An 18,044-nucleotide genomic window follows, 5' to 3' on the forward strand; every position below is an offset into this window, starting at 1 on the left:
CTCTCAACTACTCATCCCACGTCTCTCTTCATATAGGGCCACCAATAATCTCTCTTCAAGTCCAAATACATCTTAGTGGGCTCTGGATGGATCGAGAATCTTGATCTATGTGCCTCGTCCATCAGTATACGCCGAGCTCCACCCATATAGGGCACCCAAATCCACCCAAGAAAATCATAAGCCCACGACTATCCATTTCAAACTCAGAAACCTACCCAATCCCCCACTCCCTCTTGCGGTTCTCCGTTCTCACGACCTCCACCTGGGCCTCTCAAATGGTATCCAAGATTGGAGTCATCACTGTCATCCTCATACACACATCTCGGATCGGAGCACTCGCTGCTCAGCGGCTCAGGTCATCGACCACCACATTATCCTTGCCCGGATGATATAAGATCCCGTAGTCATAGTCTTTCACTACATCCAACCACCTCCTCTGCCTCATATTCAGGTTGGGCTAATCCATGAGGTACTTCAGGCTCTTGTGGTCTGTATATATGGTACATCGGACTCCATACAGATAGTGGCGCCAAATCTTAAGGGATAACAACACCGCCCCAGCTCCAGGTCGTGGGTGGGGTACCTTGTCTCATGAGGCTTCAGCTGCGTCGATGCACATGCTATCACGTGACCCCTCTACATTAACAACATAGCCATCCCGGATATAGAAGCATCACAATCAATAACTCAATGTGGCTTCACACAATCTCTCGCGAAGAGTCTCAAATGAGGCCTACTGCTCGGGCCCCCAAGCAAAAGTAACACCCTTCCGGGTCAATCTGGTGAGAGGGACGACAATCTGGGACAAATCTCTGATAAATCTCCGATAGTAGCCGCGCTAAACCCAAAAAACTCTTGATCTCGGTCGGGGATCTCAGCACCTCCCATCTCATAACCGCCTCAATCTTGGCCGGGTCGACCAGTATCCCATTCTGATTAATGAGGTGTCCCAAGAACTAGACCTCTTGTAACCAGAAATCACACTTGGAGAATTTGGCATAAAGACTTTCTGCCCTCAGTGCTCTAAGGATCTCTCTAAGATGTTCCTCATGCTGCTCTCTAGATCTCGAATACACCAAAATATCGTCGATGAACATGATCATTGATCGATCCAACATAGGCCTGTACACCCGTTTCATGAGGTCCATGAACACTGCTGGTGCGTTGGTGAGCCCGAAAGGCATCACCACAAACTCGTAGTACCCATAACGAGTCCTAAAGGCCGGATTCTGGATATCCTTCTCGCAGACTCTCATATGATGATATCCATACCTCAAATCAATCTTGGAAAACCAAGATGCTCCCCGCAACTGATCGAACAGATCGTCGATCCTCGGTAGTGGATAACGGTTCTTGACCGTCAGCTTGTTCGACTCCAAGTAATCAATACACGTCTGGTGTGAACCATCCTTTTTCTTGACAAGAAGGTTCGGCACTCCCAATGGGGAGCTACTCGGTTTGATAAAACCCTTCCCCAGCAGCTCCTGGAGTTGTGAGGATAACTCCCACATCTCTAGTGGTGCAAGAAAATAATGTGCCTTGGAAATAGGCGTCGCTCTCGGAACCAAATCGATCCGGAACTTCACCTGCCTCTCAGGAGGCACAGCCGACAACTCCTCGGGAAAAACATCCAGAAACTCGCACACTATTGGAACGTCGGCGATAGAACTCGGCCTCACTGTGGCAACCCGCGTATCCATCACATACGCCAAAAAGCCCATACAAACATGCTGTAGACTTTGTCTCACTTTGGCAACAAAGCAGAAAGCTGATCCAGATCTAGTACCCTCTCCATACACCATAAGCACTCCCTCACTAGGGTCTCGTATAGTCACTTACTGATGCTCACAGTTGATCACAACCTCAAACCGACTCAATCAGTCCATGCCCACTATGACACAGACATCACCCATCACGATTGGTACCAGGTCTATCAGGAACTCAACACCAAAAATCTCTAGTACACACCCCCAGATCACATCAGTAGCAAAAACTGCATGCTTGTCGGCCATAGAAACCCTCATAGGTCGACTCAACGCCTCACGTCGGATACTGACATGACAACTAAAAGCTAACGACATGAAGGATCAGCTCACACCCGAGTCAAATATCACCAAGGTAGGTACAAAACTCACAAGAAAAGTACATACACATAGCACCATATATGCAGCACATATCTCAAAAGTGTATAAATAAAGAATACGTACCGGCCACAACGTCAGGTGCTGTGCGGACCTCCTCCGCTGTCAGCTGAAAGGCTCTCCCACGAACCCTCAGTGTCCCGACCTTCGTTGGCCGACTCTCAGTAGCATGCAAAGTAGTAGGTGCAGATCCCTGTGCTGATCCCCTGAAGAAGCTGGGGGCACTCGGTCTTCCGATGGCCGGTCTGGTTGTAGTGAAAGCAAACTGCAAATCCCTTGGGGAATCCGTCGCCATGTGCCCCTGTTTTCCACATTTGTAGCAAATCCCCATGCGACATGATCCGTCGTGACTCTTTCTGCAGTTGCCACAAGTGCAGCCCTTCTGGCCCCAGTCCTCGTATCAGCGGGCTTCACCCTCTTTGTCGCCGGTCCCTACCCTAAGACTCCTCCTCCTCCCTGGTCTGTAACTCTAGCTCGATCTCCCTCCGTCTTGCATTGGTCTGAAGCTCAACCAATGTCCTATATGATGAGTTCGCCAAAAACTCTCGTATATCCCTCCTTAATATGCTCAAAAATCGGCTCACACATGCCTGCTCAGTGGACACGTGCTAAGAGCAAAACAACACCCTCTCGTGAAAAATCCTCGTAATCTCAGTCATTGATTCTATCTTCTGCTTGAGAGACAGAAAATCTTGGGCAAAACGTTCCCTTTCCACTGGGGGAACATACTCATCTCGGAATAATTGAGTGAACCTCTCTCATGTCACTACAACATGATCTGCCGGAGTAAAACTGGTAGTCACAAACTTCCACAAGTCCTTCGCCTCTGCGCGAAGCTGGTTCAGCGCAAACCGAACCCTCAAGTGATCAGGACATGAACACGTGTAAAACACCCCTCGATATCGGAGGTACATCTAATAGTAGCAATCAGATCCTATGTCACATCAAACTCTGGTGGCTTCGTGTTGCTGAAGTCCCAAAACAACATCGAGTCACCTCCCTGTGGCCTAGCAATGGCGACAGTTGTGGTTGGCTACAACAACAACTGCCTCAGTAACAGTGGTATATCGCTCATCAATGGTATCAATCAGTGTGGTCTTAATAGACCCAAACATCTCAGGAATTGCCTCTTGAATGGCTGTGGCCACCTCCTCAAGAATCATCATGCGTATCTCGTCATCACTAGTCCCACTGCTCCTGGGGTTGTGGCGTGTACCCACCATGATGTCTCTGAAACACAACATGAAAAAACATTAGAGTCTCGCTCGAGCATACTCACACTCGATCACCTGTCCCTACTTGTTCCTTAGCATCTTAAGGATTCTTACTTGGGTTGCCGACAAATCCGGTGCTTTTAGTAGTATGGGCGCAGTTCTACCTTTCACACCAACTTGTAGTCACCCCAAGTTCTCCTCCTAGGATCCCAATTCACAAGTAATCTAACTCTCAAGAATAACAAACTACCCTCTCAGTAGATTTCTCATATGTTCATCTAGGTATCTCTCCTAGATTATCTCTCGACTCATAACTCTATCTAAGTGATTCCTGCTAGATACTCTTACTCAGCACATACTCATAGCACATAACAGATAGAAATGACTCCTAGGCTAAGGAATCACAAATAAGGCAACTCTAGCCCTACATATGAATTACTTAGCCTATCCTCTACCATGCATCACTAATATCTCAAAAATATCTCGTAAAACAAATAAGTAAGGGTATTTTAGGAAATCACCATTCGGCTTTAGGCTGATTGTACACACTACTCCAACTTTCTCTTAAAACTCTTTCTCATTTTAGAAAAATCATTTCTTTTGAAATTTTTTCCCAAATCCTCAGTTTGAGTTCAGACATACCCGAAGGTACACCCGAATACCTCAAATCAAGGCTCTGATACCAACTTGTAACACCGTAAATTTTCAAACAAATATTTCATTTTAGAAATAACATAATTCTCATAACATAGTTCACAAAACCCCAAATGACAATGTTTTCAAAAACACATATTCAAAAAACTGTTTTAAACAAAATCCAGGATCCTCATAATGTGACTCCGCCTCGTGTGTACAATCAAGCCGGCACATTCCCGTGATCATGAGAAGTACCTGAAACACATAACACATAACACGGTAAGCACGAAGCTTAGTGATTTCCACAAAATACCACATATATCTCATTAGCCTCTTATGACTATACTTGAATAAGACCCTCCGGTCAATGTGTCTCAGTGGGACCCTCCGGTACCACAACTCGGGTGGACCCTCCGGTCCTAACTCAGTAAGCTTAGAATAATACACATCATAAATCACAAAGACATAATGCAGGATATCACAATACTCAATATAAACACATAAAACCCTCCGGTCACACAAAGATTACCATTCTAGGGAAGTATAGTGAGAAGACTCACCTCGTAAGAAAATTGGATAACCTCGAACTCAAATCACCGGTTTAGCCTCCGCCTAACACATACGATAATTATCTCTAATTAATAATGGATCTCCAAGAAGCTATACTAACCCTTCTACACACTCACAGAAGGATAAAAGTCCATTTTACCCCTCCATGGCCTTAATAGTCCATAAATTAACCAAGCTCTAAAAGTCAACTAAAAGTCAACGGCAGCGTGTACGCTGCGTGTACAAGCCCTCTACGTTGGGCGTACTCTTTTGACATGCATGCATCGGGGATTTTCAACCCTACACTGCGCGTACTGGGATTACGCTTAGCGTACGCCCCAGTTTTGCTCTTTCTACTTGTTTGGTCTTAATCTATTAAGACCTTAGCTCAAATCTCATATTTAAACTCCCTAAAGGCTCATACTCCATAGAGTCTGTAACTTTAAGCCTTCGCATGGCTGATAAAGTCACAAACATCAAAACTCTCACTCTCTATTCTCAAGAATGCTCATATCTCATGCATTGGTTGGTTTACACGTCTAAGTCTCGATTTTTATGACTCTACATCACTAAAAACACTTAAAGGAGCTTATATTAAGCTCTAGAGCTTAATATGTCATAAAGCAGTCAACCACATATTAGCTCCAACCACAGATAAGCTTTGGGACCAAAACTCTAAAATGAACTAAAATGATGCACAAATCAGAATGGTGAGAAAGCTTTGAGCTTTATATGTCTAGCTGAAGCTCCAACCACATATAAGCTCAGATCCACAAATAGGAGCTTTATACCTCAAATGAACCAGAAATGGAGATCAACTTCTAAATCTACTCTTCTCCTTCACGTCCTTGCTCCTTCTTCTAGAATCCTTTTGTTCAAATCCACAAAGAATGCACAAAAATGGCTTAAAACACTCAAAAAGTGAAACTAGGGTTTCGTGGCTAGGGTTGGGACAATGGAGGCTGAAGGTGAGGCCAGGTTAAGGTGTTTAAATAGGGTGCAAAATGCTGAAAATTAGGGTTTCATTCTGCCAGGCCAACTCATCGAGTTTAGGCTCTCAACTTATCGAGTAGACTTCATAACCCGCATCCAACTTCCATCTTTACTCGACGAGTTTGGGGCCTCCAACTCGTCGAGTTTCTATACAAAAATGAATAAATTTGATTTAAATACATACCAAGAACTGAGCATTACAATTACTCACTATGATACACTTTCAATTATTTAATATGATCATTGGATGTTTGGAATGAATTAAAAGTAAAAACAATTTCCTGTCATTTTTGGGATGTTACATTCCCCACCCTCGATGCACTAGACGAGTTTTTTAGGATATCTACACATAGTGCACGAGAAAGTATTCATAAATTTTGCAGATCTATCATATATTTATACGGTCAACGATGTTTACATCATCCTACTTCTAGTGATATACAAAAGTTGTATGCTCATCATGCGAATGTGCATGGCTTCTATAACACCAAATTCATGGTACTTTTCATTTTTTACCGTTGGTATGTAAATGTTTTGCAGATTTGGTCCCTAGGGGTAGTTTTGCCAATTTCGAAAATTTAGCGGTATGTGGGGCGTACTTCTCGTACGTAGGGTGTACGCACCCAAGGGACAAACCCTAAATTTCAGGGTGTTTAAACAACATTATGACCCATGATCCTCTCATTTCCCAACCTGCATTGCTCTTTGAGTCCCATTACGAAACCCTAGCCCCTCTTGAGGAGATTTGACCCTCATGTGTGTGTTTTTAGTGTATGTTGGTGAGATTTGAGGAAACGAAGGTTGGAAGAAGGAGCCTTGATCAAAGGAGAACTTGTGAATCCAAAAGTTAGGAGTTGCTTTTCTTGATGTTTTTGAGGTCCCTAGTCCATAAAGTTAGCATCTTGATGGTTGTGGATCAATCATGCATGTGTTTAGGTCGATTTGGTGAAAGTAGAATGCTAAAGTAAGGTTTGGGCTCTTTTAAGCCATGCAAAGGCTCTAAGTTCACGATTTTATGGATTAAGACGTTCCACAAGACTTACATATGAAGTTTGGACGTTTGGTTTCAATACAAAGCACTTAATGGAAAAAGTGTTAAATAACACGTATGATGGGCGTACGTTGCCAAGCCCCCAATCCAGTATGCGGCCTAGTACATTGGGTGTATGTCTGGTACGCACAACATACTAGGCCTGATCCTTGGGCTTTGCGGTTTGGGTCGTTTTTAGGTTATTAGGGTTGTGAGCCTTGTCGAGCCACTAGCCTTAGCTGGATTTAAGCCTTGTATCTGTTGGGTCATAGTTGGACCTTAGCTTTATAGGTTGGACCATTATTGGGTTAAGCTAGTTGGGCCCAATAAGGGAAAAGTTAGAATAGTATTTTACCGTAGAGGCTGAGGGTGTACGGTCGGGGACCCCAGTTATGAATTTTGACCTAATTATTAATTAGGGTATTGTTTGATTGATTAGCACATGGTTTTTTCCGGATTAGCAGTCCGAGCATTTATCTGATTTTCAGCAGTCTGAGGTGAGTCTCCTCACCGTGCTTAACGGGTCGAAGGCACCAATGTCGGGCCATGATTTGTTATGGTTATGATGTTAGTTGTTTGTGTGTCTGTTGCATGTGTATTATGTGATATGTATATCGGAAGGTATTCGATGTCAGGCGGGTCCTGATGAGTGTATTGCATGTTATTTGTCTTAGTGATTCTTGCATATGTTTTATGTAACTGTATGAATGTCGGGTGGGGCCTGGTGAATATGATGAGGCGAGGTCCATCTCATGTTATTGACATATTTGTTCCGGACGGGGCCGATGGTTGTTGGGCATGGCCCTTTGTATGTTTGATGTGTATGATATGAGTTAGTTTGGGGAACTCACTAAGCTTCGTGCTTACGGTTTTCAGTTTATGTTTTAGGTACTTCCGAATCGAAGGGGAATTGCTCGGGATGATCGTATCGCACACACCATATTGTTCCACATTTTGTTGACTTGATGTACTTAGATGATTATTGCCATACTCTAATTTTCTTTTATGGTTTTATGAACACGTTTTGGATGATACTTTTATTATTATAAAATTGAAATTTTAGTCTTAAATTTTGGGACGTTACAGTTTCACTGGGATGTTAGGAAATTTAGATTACATGCACTGGAGATGGAATATGTTTCCAAAAACTTATCATGGCCAATACACAAAGGGCAATTGTCATTATTGGATGGTCGTACTTGAAACTGTAGCCTACATGATTTGTGGTTCTGACATGCCTACTTTGGTAGTCCCGATTCGATTAATGATATAAATATTCTCAATAATTTACCAATGTTCAACAAAAGGTATGACAATACTACCCCAATTCTTCATTTGTACTCCATAATACAAATTTGGGTATTATCTTATCAATAGTACCAAAATCTTGATCGACAATCTTGATCTTAATGTGTCACCGAAAGATAAATTAAAAGGTCAGTTTTCGGACGAAGACCGGTTGCTTTAGTTATGATGTGGTTTTTTATGTATTAAGTCATATTTTTATGTATTAAGTTATGGTTTAATTTATTAAGTTGTATTTTAAATTTTAATTTATTGTAATTTTTTTTTATTTAATATGAAATGTTTATGTTGTAAAAAAAAATATATAATTTATTTAAGTTTGAAAAAAAAAAAAAATAATAAATACATCTAATGTATTAGGTTGCTACCACTCCTAATAAAATGGTAAGGAAAAACACAAATAATAGAATTGATGTGGTAGGAAAAAAAAATAATTAAACTTTAAAAGGTAATTGTGTTAAGGATACACCACTTTCTTCAACCTTATAAAAGGTGAATATCGTTTTATCTTAAAGTTAAACTTTAAAAGGTAACTTCTTGGATCGAGAATACATAGAGGTGCATGCATGGTCCATTGAGCAATAACACCAGTGGGATACCTTTAAGATCCTCTTACTTTTTGGTCCCTCGTCTGCACATACAGTTGATGTTTGCAGGCTCTATCTAAGATCCCTCTTTAGTACCACACCTTTTCCTTGAGGGTGACCATCCTGCAAATTAACCTCATCCTGTTCATTACCATTCTTAATATAAGACCTCGTTGTTATTGTTAAAAATAAAAGATAGTGTGATTATAACTTGCTTAGATCCATGTAAGTTGAAACTTTGTAAATTTCATTTGTAATTAATAGATCTCATGCACCATTTTGTGTCCAGTTTTAGAGCTAGTTAATTAACATCTGGATTCATACAGCAATACAGCATTGATGAATGATTTAGAATTATATTGTTTTAATTTAGTATTTTTATCCCAAATTAGGTTATGTGCATTCTAAACTAGGGTTTGCTGCAGAATGTACAGTGTTTATCTAAGTATTCCAAATTTGCTCGGATAAATTGTTTTAAGGATTCTAGGGTTTTGTAAACCAAGCATTCAAAATAATTTGGGTTCGTTTTCAAGGGTTTGTAACTTGGCGACATTAAGGTGGATGTATTGATCATGAAGATCTATCGTTTATGTGAAGTAGCTTTCTGCAACAAGAGCTAAGTGGTCCCAACCCAAGACACCCCATCCATCCATATTAACTCACATGTAGTAAGGAAATAAAGAACGGAATGACCTATATAACCAATTTCATCAATCAAAGATTGTTCAGTTTGTGGTGAACACTTATCTACATCACTTGTCGGTGACATTGACACCGCTAACGCAAAATTTTCCAATCTTTAGTCGACTTAATTTCTTAATTTGGCGTCCAACACCAACAGAATAAAAACCCACGTTGATAACATTCTTGAATTGTGTGGTTTACTGCAGAAATATTCAAAGTGAGATTCTTCTGTAGCTCATAAAACAAAGATCAAAGAGGTTGTGTTTGTTTAACTGTTGATTTCCTGAAGTAAATATAACGAGCCGACAGCTGCCCCGCGAATGTGAGTTCATTTTCTTAATTATGATCTGCGTGTGTAGTTTTCGATGAAACTATGACTAATTGATCGTAAGTTATCTGTTTGTTCTCGTTCATTTTGTTGAAAGACTGTGTGATATTTTCCCGAGTCGTTAATTAGATTGGTTTTCAAAAATTAGGGTTTCAATCTAGATAAATCTAACTTAAGACGATCAACAATACCCATGTTTTGGAATGTTTTCCAGATTAAGGATTCAATCTGCCAATGGTGAAAAAAGTAAGATGATCAACAATACTTATGATCAAGAAGGTTATGCCAAACGACAAAAGCTATCAAACCCTAATATGATCTCGAGACAATACGCAGGTTTCCAGAATCCAAGAATTGTGAGGGTATCACAGGCTTTCGGAGGAAAAGACAGGCATAGCAAGGTTTGGACAGTTAAAGGAGTGAGAGACCGAAGAATTAGGCTTTCCATACCTACAGCTATTCAATTATATCACCTTCAAGATCAGCTCGGGTTAACTCAACCGAGCAAGGTGATAGATTGGTTGCTTGATGTCACTAAAGATGATATTGATAAGCTTCCACCCCTGCAAATGGCACAAGAAGATTTCAAGCGATTCCATCTTCCACCCACTATTGTTCCTCACAATTTCAATTCTACACAACTTACTTTTTCTCCACTCTACAACAGTACTCCCATTAATGATCACCAGAGAATGGAAGGGAAGGAAGCTATACTTTCTTTTTCTCCATTCTTCAATACTCCCAGTTATGATCATCAAAGAACGGAAGGGAAGGATGTTATCATAGAAAACAAGTGGAATTCTTACAATTATCAGGACTCTGATCAGCAGTTTTCGAACCTATCTTTATCAAGATCTGATAAAAAATTAGATACTTACACATCGCTATTCCCTTCTTCATCCGCTCCTCCATTCGAGCCACATATTTTCTCGTGTTTTTCTGGCCCCGCAAATCCTTCATTCTTTCCTCCTTACGTAATGCCATTTGAATTGTTGAGCTCGAGTTCTCCATGCGTACCACCGAATTCTCTTGTGCAGGTACCCCTCAACCTCATCGACACTCAAGTGAAAGTACCGTTCGGGTTGAATATGAATTCTAAGATTAGTTCACAAAGCAATAATAACAATGGTTGATGGCTTAGCATTTTGAAGAAGAGACAAATATCAAATATGTAAGTACGTAATAATTAATGTTTCTCGTAATGAAGTTTGGTGTGTAACTGGGTCGATTAATATTAAAGAATCAATATTTCCGACAAACATATATTGTACTCGCTCTAATGTGATGAGAAATACCAGAACTACAATAATGGACGATTATAAATATAAATATATCAAGAGAAATAAGTTGGTATGTATATATATTTTTATCATTTATAACAAATGATGAATATTCGTGCAAAATTATAGTCTTTGCAAAATATTACTAATGTTTTGTTTGTAATGAAAAGGTACGTTACGTAGCTTCACCTAATCATGTACAATTTGTGTTACGATTTTTTGTGGAAATTTTTAAAAAATTCTTATTATTTTAGAAAAATTAAAATTGATTTCGAAATAAATTGAGTAGAAAAACCCAAAAAAAATAAAAAATAAATAAATAAATAAATAAAGACAAATTTCTTCACTTTCATTCTTTTTGACATGTCCATTAGGTAATAAAACTAAATCGATATTTTTTTTCAAAATAATAAGATTTTTTACAGATTTATTCAAATTTTATATATAATCTAATAATGTATTTTTATGTATTTATTAAGTATTTTTATATATCTTTTATATATATATATATATATATATATATATATATATATATATATATATATATATATAAGTATTTGAGGTATTTTTATATAATTTTTAAGTATTTATATGTATTTTTTAGATATTTGTAAGTATATATATATATATATATATATATATATATATATATATATATATATATATGTATTTTTTTTAAGTTTTTTTTGTAAGTATTTTATGTATTTCAAATGTATAAATGTAATATTAACGTATTTATATGAACTCTAAAGTATTTTTACGTACTTTATGTATTTTGGTATATTATTTTACGTATTTATTTATTTTTATGTATGTTTTATGTTTGTACATGTATTTATTTTATGTATTTTTATGTATTTTGGTTTTGTTTTACGTATTTATGTTTTTTTAAATTCAAGTTTCAATGTAAGCTAACTATTAGACATTATAAATGAATAAAAAAAACACTAGTGTGCTTCAAAATAAACATTTTTCAATGATGATCATTAACAATCAATATCATTTTTGCAGGTGAATTCTTCCCTTTCATCTTTAATTTAGTTTGTAAATGAACAAAGTTTATGAATATCTTTATTAATGACAAAGATATTCATAAATTTTGTTTATCTTCAAACTAAAATCAAGAAAAAAAACAATAATTTACTTGCAAAATGGCGTGGATTGATATGGATCGTCTTTGAAAAATGTTTATTTTAAAATACTCCAATATTTTTTTCTTCATTTACAGTATCTAATAGTTAACTTATAATGTTAGTTGAAGTAAAAAAATCCAAAAATACGTAAAACAAATATACGAAAATACATAAAAAATACTTAAAACATACATATAAATACAAAAAAATATGTTTATTGTAACAACCCAAATTTTCAACACAAATATCCAGGGAATTATCATATTTTTTCTTATAAATTGAGGAATTCTACTCTTTTAAAAACATTTTACATCTCGAGATTAGAATCGGGGTTATACTAAAATTCTATCTATTATATAAGCAACAAGGAAAAATAAAACTAAAATAACAAGCTAGTCTAAGTCTTTGTGCTCTTATCTTCTTACGTATATTGGCTGCTACCTGAACCTACAAAATATGAAACATCTCTACAACATCAGACAACAAAGTATGATTTTTTTCAAAAGATTTCTTTTTTCTTAACAACAAAAGTCATTAAAACTGAGTTATTAAGGAGCTGGGGAAACAAAAACAAACGTTATACGACTATATAGAGGAAAACCAGTAGCTAATATATTAATTACTACATCATAACCCCCAATATATTTGCTTGAACTAAAATTTCCAGTCTTGTTCTTAATGTCTTGTTCTTAATCTAGTTGTTGAAAAAAAGAAAGTTGACTTCATACGCCAAATATGCACTTTTCACTACAAGAAAAAAAAGACATGGTGACGACAAATGTCATCGCTATAGGTCCAAACATCATCACCAAAAATCTGTGCGGAAACATGTCGTTGATAGAACTAGGTGTCTTTGCCATAGTCTTGTCATTATAAAAACTTATGACTGTCATTATCACACTGCAAGAATACGAATCTATGCCGACGACGGTTGTCGTCGCTAAAAGTCAATTTATGCCGACGCCAAGTCGTTTGCACACCCTTTGCAAACTTTGACTAAATTTTTTTGTCCATGACATTTGTGCCGACGATAAGTCGTCACTACATGTCTGACAGGAACGACAAAATTTTTCGTGGTATATTGTAATTCTAGACCGACGACTTGTAGTTGGGATAGGTATCGAAAAATATATTTTCTATTTATTTTAAATACATGTTCCAGAAATACAATACATCGTCGTTTTATGTAAGCTATGCCGACGACATGTCATCGACAAGCCACGTGGCGATCCGCGTGAAACATCTATCCCGACGATAAGTCGTCTACATAGGGTTTTAATTTCTAATTTTTTTGTTTCAACATAATTGAAATAGGATCGTTTGTGTGGACCCTATATATCCCAACTACAAGTCGTCGGCATAGGGGTTTACCCTAAGAAAAACGCAGTCAGTCTGTTCATTCGCACAGACGCAACTCTCTCTTTTTTCTCCGACGAAAATCGTATTCTGCCTTCCTCAACCGACGATTTGCTCCAGGTAACATGTTTTCTACTCATGATTTGTTGTTTGTTGTTGTGTTGTAAAGATTTTTACCCTCAATTTGGGGTTTTTTGGGTGTTATAGTTGTGCATTGGTGGTGAAGTGGTTTTGCTTCACCACCGTTTTCCACAACCGTCTTCCACCACCCTCAGCCTCCCACCGACCAATCCAGCCTCTTTCTAGCTTCTCCTTCACTGCCACAGTAGGTAAGTAAGTAATCTGGTGGGTTTTTTGTGTGTTTTTTTTTTTTTTTTTTTTTTGATTTGTGTTCTTTAGGTGACCACCAGCCACCATTGGAGGATCATTATCAATTTGGACAATCAGATTCCCGCTATCAAAGCAAGAAAACCGAAAAAGGTTAGTATTTTTTTTCTATTTTTTTATTGAAATTGAAATTGTATATATGTATAAGTTTATATGAAATTGAAATTGAAATTAATCCTCCTATGATTATAGAATTGTGTTGTTTGTTTGGTATGTGTATGATTGTGTTGTTTGTTTGGTATATGTATGTTGTTTGTTTGTTTAGGTTTATATGAAATTGAAGTTGTATGCATAAAATGTTAATTTAGGTGATTAATGTTATATGAAATTGAAATTGTGGTTAAAATATTATATGACATTCAAATTTGTTTAGGTACATATGAAATTGAAGTTGTTTGTATACAATATTAATTTGCTTGTTTAGGTATATATGAAATTGAAATTTTGTATGATTGTGAAATATGTATGATTGTGCTCTTTGTTTTGGTTGATATGAAGTTTTATGTATAAAATGTAACATATGTTTGGTTGTGCTACTTGTTTAGTTTATTAGATTGAGTGAATGAAGTGAGAAAGTGTTTAATTTTTAAGTTAAAATGTTTGTCATTAAGAACAAACGTTACTAATAGCAACATAAAACAAAATATAAATATAGTTAAACAATTAAAAGTATGTTTATTGAGAATAAAGTTTACTAAGTAAAAAATATTTAAACTACAAAGGTTATTAATACCAACATACTTTTTTGGCTTGTTTATTGAATTATTTTATTTTCATTTATATTTGATAGTTATAACATAAAACAAAATAATAAATCTACGTTGCTATTAAAAGTACGGTGCTATAATAAAACAAAAAAAACAAAATAATATTAAAAATACAATGCTGTAATTGAAAAAAAAATAAGATGTATATATACTTTAAACAAACTAATTAAAGTACATTCCTATAAAATTACATTGACTCATTGTGGGTTTAGAAGCCTACCAAAATGAATATTCTATCAATTCCATCCAATTTCGACTTCTAGGGTATATATTTTTTTATATACTTGTGAATACTCTATCCATTCCGTTCGTTTTTTTCATAAACAAAAAGTCATGCAATATGCATTCACATATAGCCAAAATACAATTTAACTTTGTACACAATGTAATTTTTAATAATGACACAGTAATGACAATCGATAAGAGTTGGATTCGTGAAAACCGAACGTCCCCAAAATTCTTGGAAGGTCATAAAAACTTTATGGAGATTGCTAGGAAACATGTTGACTCTGAAGACAAAGTGTGTTGTCCGTGCGTAAAGTGTGTAAATATGTATCGACAGTTGTTGAGTACGGTTTATGCCCACATATATGACCGTGGGTTTCTAAAATCGTATACTATATGGATTTATCATGGTGAGAAGCGTCCTGTTTAGGATCTCGGCTACAATTCGACTCCAATAAACATTCCAACAACTAATGAGATGTTTGATGTAATTGATGATGTTATGGCAGAACACAATACAAATGAAGAAAATACAGATGATGAAGGAAAAGGCATGGACCCATAATTTGATGCTTTGTTTGAGGAGCTCAATACCGAGTTATACCCTGATTGCGATATGTCTTCTTTAAAATTTTTGGCGAAGTTGTTGCATATTAAAGTGATCAATAAATGGACAAATAGTTCATTTGACCTACTTGTAGAGTTGCTAAGAGTGGCTTTCCCGAAGAGCAAGATTCCAACTTCACACTATGACGCTAAGAAAAAGTTGAGAAAGATAGGGCTAGGATATGAGTCCATCCATGCTTGGAAATATGATTGTGCTTTGTTTTGGAAAAAGAATGATTCCATGTAGAATTTCCTGATTTGTAACGAGAGTAGATGGGTGGACACAACCACAAAGGGGAAGCAAGTACCACAAAAAGTGTTGTGGTACTTTCCTTTGACTCCAAGCCTTTGACGGATGTATAGTTCCAGATTCACAGGTAAAGATATGATTTGGCATAATATTGGAAGATCAACGGATGGTATGATATATCATCCGGTAGATGGGAAGTCATGGAAAGAAATTGATAAGAGATATCCAGAGTTTGCCAAAGAACCTAGAAATGTTCGTCTAGGTTTAGTTGCTGATGGCTTTAATCCATTCGGCAACTTTAATAACAATTATAGTATTTGGCCGGTTATATGGGCTACCTACAATACACCACCATGGATATGTATGAAAGAGTTTTCTTTCATGCTAACTTTGCTTATTCCTGGCCCTAGATTACCCGCAAAGGACATTGATGTTTACTTGAGGCCTTTGGTGGATGAGTTGAAAATGTCGTGGGCCGAAGGAGTCCAAATGAGATATGCATCAACCAACACTATATTCAATATGCGTGCGATGTTGTTATGGATTATCAATGATTTCCCAGCACATAGCAGTCTGTCTGGATGGAGTGGTCAATGTTATTTAGCATGCCCTACTTGTAATGAAGACACATCTTCCATTTATGTGACCAACAAGATGTCTTATGTTGGTCACAAACGATTCTTGAATATAAACCATAGTTGGAGGTAGAGATATTGTTTGATGGTCAACCTGAGACAAGACCACGTCCTAGACGATTCAGTAATGCAACTATATTAAAGCAAGTAAATTGTCTCTCTGATCGAATTCCAGGGAAACATCCTAATTATGGGGGCAAAAAAGAAAGCGCGACAATGAAAGAAAAAAGAGAGAGTTAAATTGGACGAAACGAAGTATCTTCTTTGAGCTTGAGTATTGGTCTTACCTTGACCTAAAACACAATTTCGATGTTATGCATGTTTCAAAGAATGTGAATGAGAGTGTTTTGAATACTGCACTGATGAATGATAAAAGCAAAGACAAAAAAGAAGCAATAATTGACTGGAAAAATGTGGGCATTAGACCAGATCAATGGCCAAAAGAGAAAGTCAAGAAGATGAAGAAATACAACAAGGAAGAAAACAAGAAGAAAGAAATACTCCTACATGCTTCTTACTCTTTCAAACCAATTGATCAACAACGTTTTTGTCAATTCATTAAAGGAGTGAGACTACCTGATGGTTTTGGATCGAACTTTAAGAAGAAGGTTAATGATACTAAATCAAATTTGGTTGGGCTGAAGTCTCACAATCATCACGTCCTCATGCAACGATTACTACCTATAGGGGTTCGAGCATGTCTCTCACCAAATGTTTCAAGAAAAATCATTGACCTGTGTATATTCTTTAAAAAAATTGTGCATGGTCATTGGATGTTAACGACATGAGAAATGCCAGAATAGAAGTAGTGAAGATCTTATGCAATCTTGAGTTGATATATCCTCCAACATTTTTCAACATAATGATTCATCTTATTCTTCATTTACCTAATGAAGCCATTCTTGGAGGGCCCATACACATGAGATGGATGTATCCTTTTGAAAGATATATGAAAAAACTTAAAAATTATGTCAGAAACAAAGCCAAAACAGAAGGTTCAATAGCAGAGGGTTATGTTGCAGACGAAGCTTTGACATTCTGATCTATGTATCTTGAGGGTATGCAAACTAAATTCAACCGTGCTGATAGAAATGATGATCCGGCCTTCCAAAAAGACAATTTTCTGTGTTCTCATCACAATGTCGAACAATATCGGCTAAGAAAATCGTTGAACTTTGTAAAGAGGCCAAAAAATCATTGCATTGGTTTGTACTAAACAATTGCGATGATGATGAGATTAAAAGCTACAAATCGTAAGTTTCTAATCTATTAACTACCTTTTCGACAGTGTTTTAACTATTCTAATTATTTTGTCCCATATTCAGTGAATTCAAATCAGAATTGCCTGAAAATGATTTCAAAAAGGAACTTCCTTCATGGTTCAAAGAAAAGGTAAGTATGTTATATATTTATAATGTAAAACTAATTTATTACTTAAACATACAATCTTATATTTCCTTACAAATTTATTGTCTCCAAATAGATATGCCTTCAGACTGTAATGACGAATTAAATGCGTTGGCGTATGGTCCGTTGCGTGCATATTCTTACATTGTGTGCATAGTAAAATCGTGTCCTATTTGCCGTGAATAGCCGTGATCTCCGACAAACTACTCAAAATAGTGGTGTTGTTACATTCGGAGAAGACGTACACCATTCTATGGTCAATTAGAGGAGATCATAGAGTTGCATTATTTATATGATAAATCAGCTGTAGTCTTTCATGGTAAATGGTTCCACGCGTCATTACGTAATGGACGTTTAAAGACTATAAATAATATGATTCTTATCGATATCAGGCATGAATGGTATATCGGTAAAACGTGGTATGATGATCAACAATACATATTAGCCACACAAGCTAAACAAGTATTTTATCTCCAATATCCCACTCAAAACAATAACAGGAGAGTTGTGGAAGAGGTTCATCATCGAAAA

General features: G+C 36.9%; 1 protein-coding gene across 1 annotated transcript; it reads left to right on the top strand.

Moving 5' to 3' along the window:
- The first annotated feature begins 9,201 nt into the window (after positions 1–9,201).
- LOC145049921 (uncharacterized) lies at positions 9,202–10,757 on the top strand. Its single transcript, XM_078998254.1, has 2 exons — positions 9,202–9,461; positions 9,682–10,757. The coding sequence occupies exon 2, from the start codon at positions 9,719–9,721 to the stop codon at positions 10,598–10,600; it is 882 nt and encodes a 293-aa protein (XP_078854380.1). The 5' UTR covers positions 9,202–9,461; positions 9,682–9,718; the 3' UTR covers positions 10,601–10,757.
- The last annotated feature ends 7,287 nt before the right edge of the window (positions 10,758–18,044 follow it).

This window comes from Lactuca serriola, chromosome 5, assembly GCF_051521515.1.
Source record: "Lactuca serriola cultivar US96UC23 chromosome 5, Lser_US96UC23_V15, whole genome shotgun sequence".
NCBI lineage: Eukaryota > Viridiplantae > Streptophyta > Magnoliopsida > Asterales > Asteraceae > Lactuca > Lactuca serriola.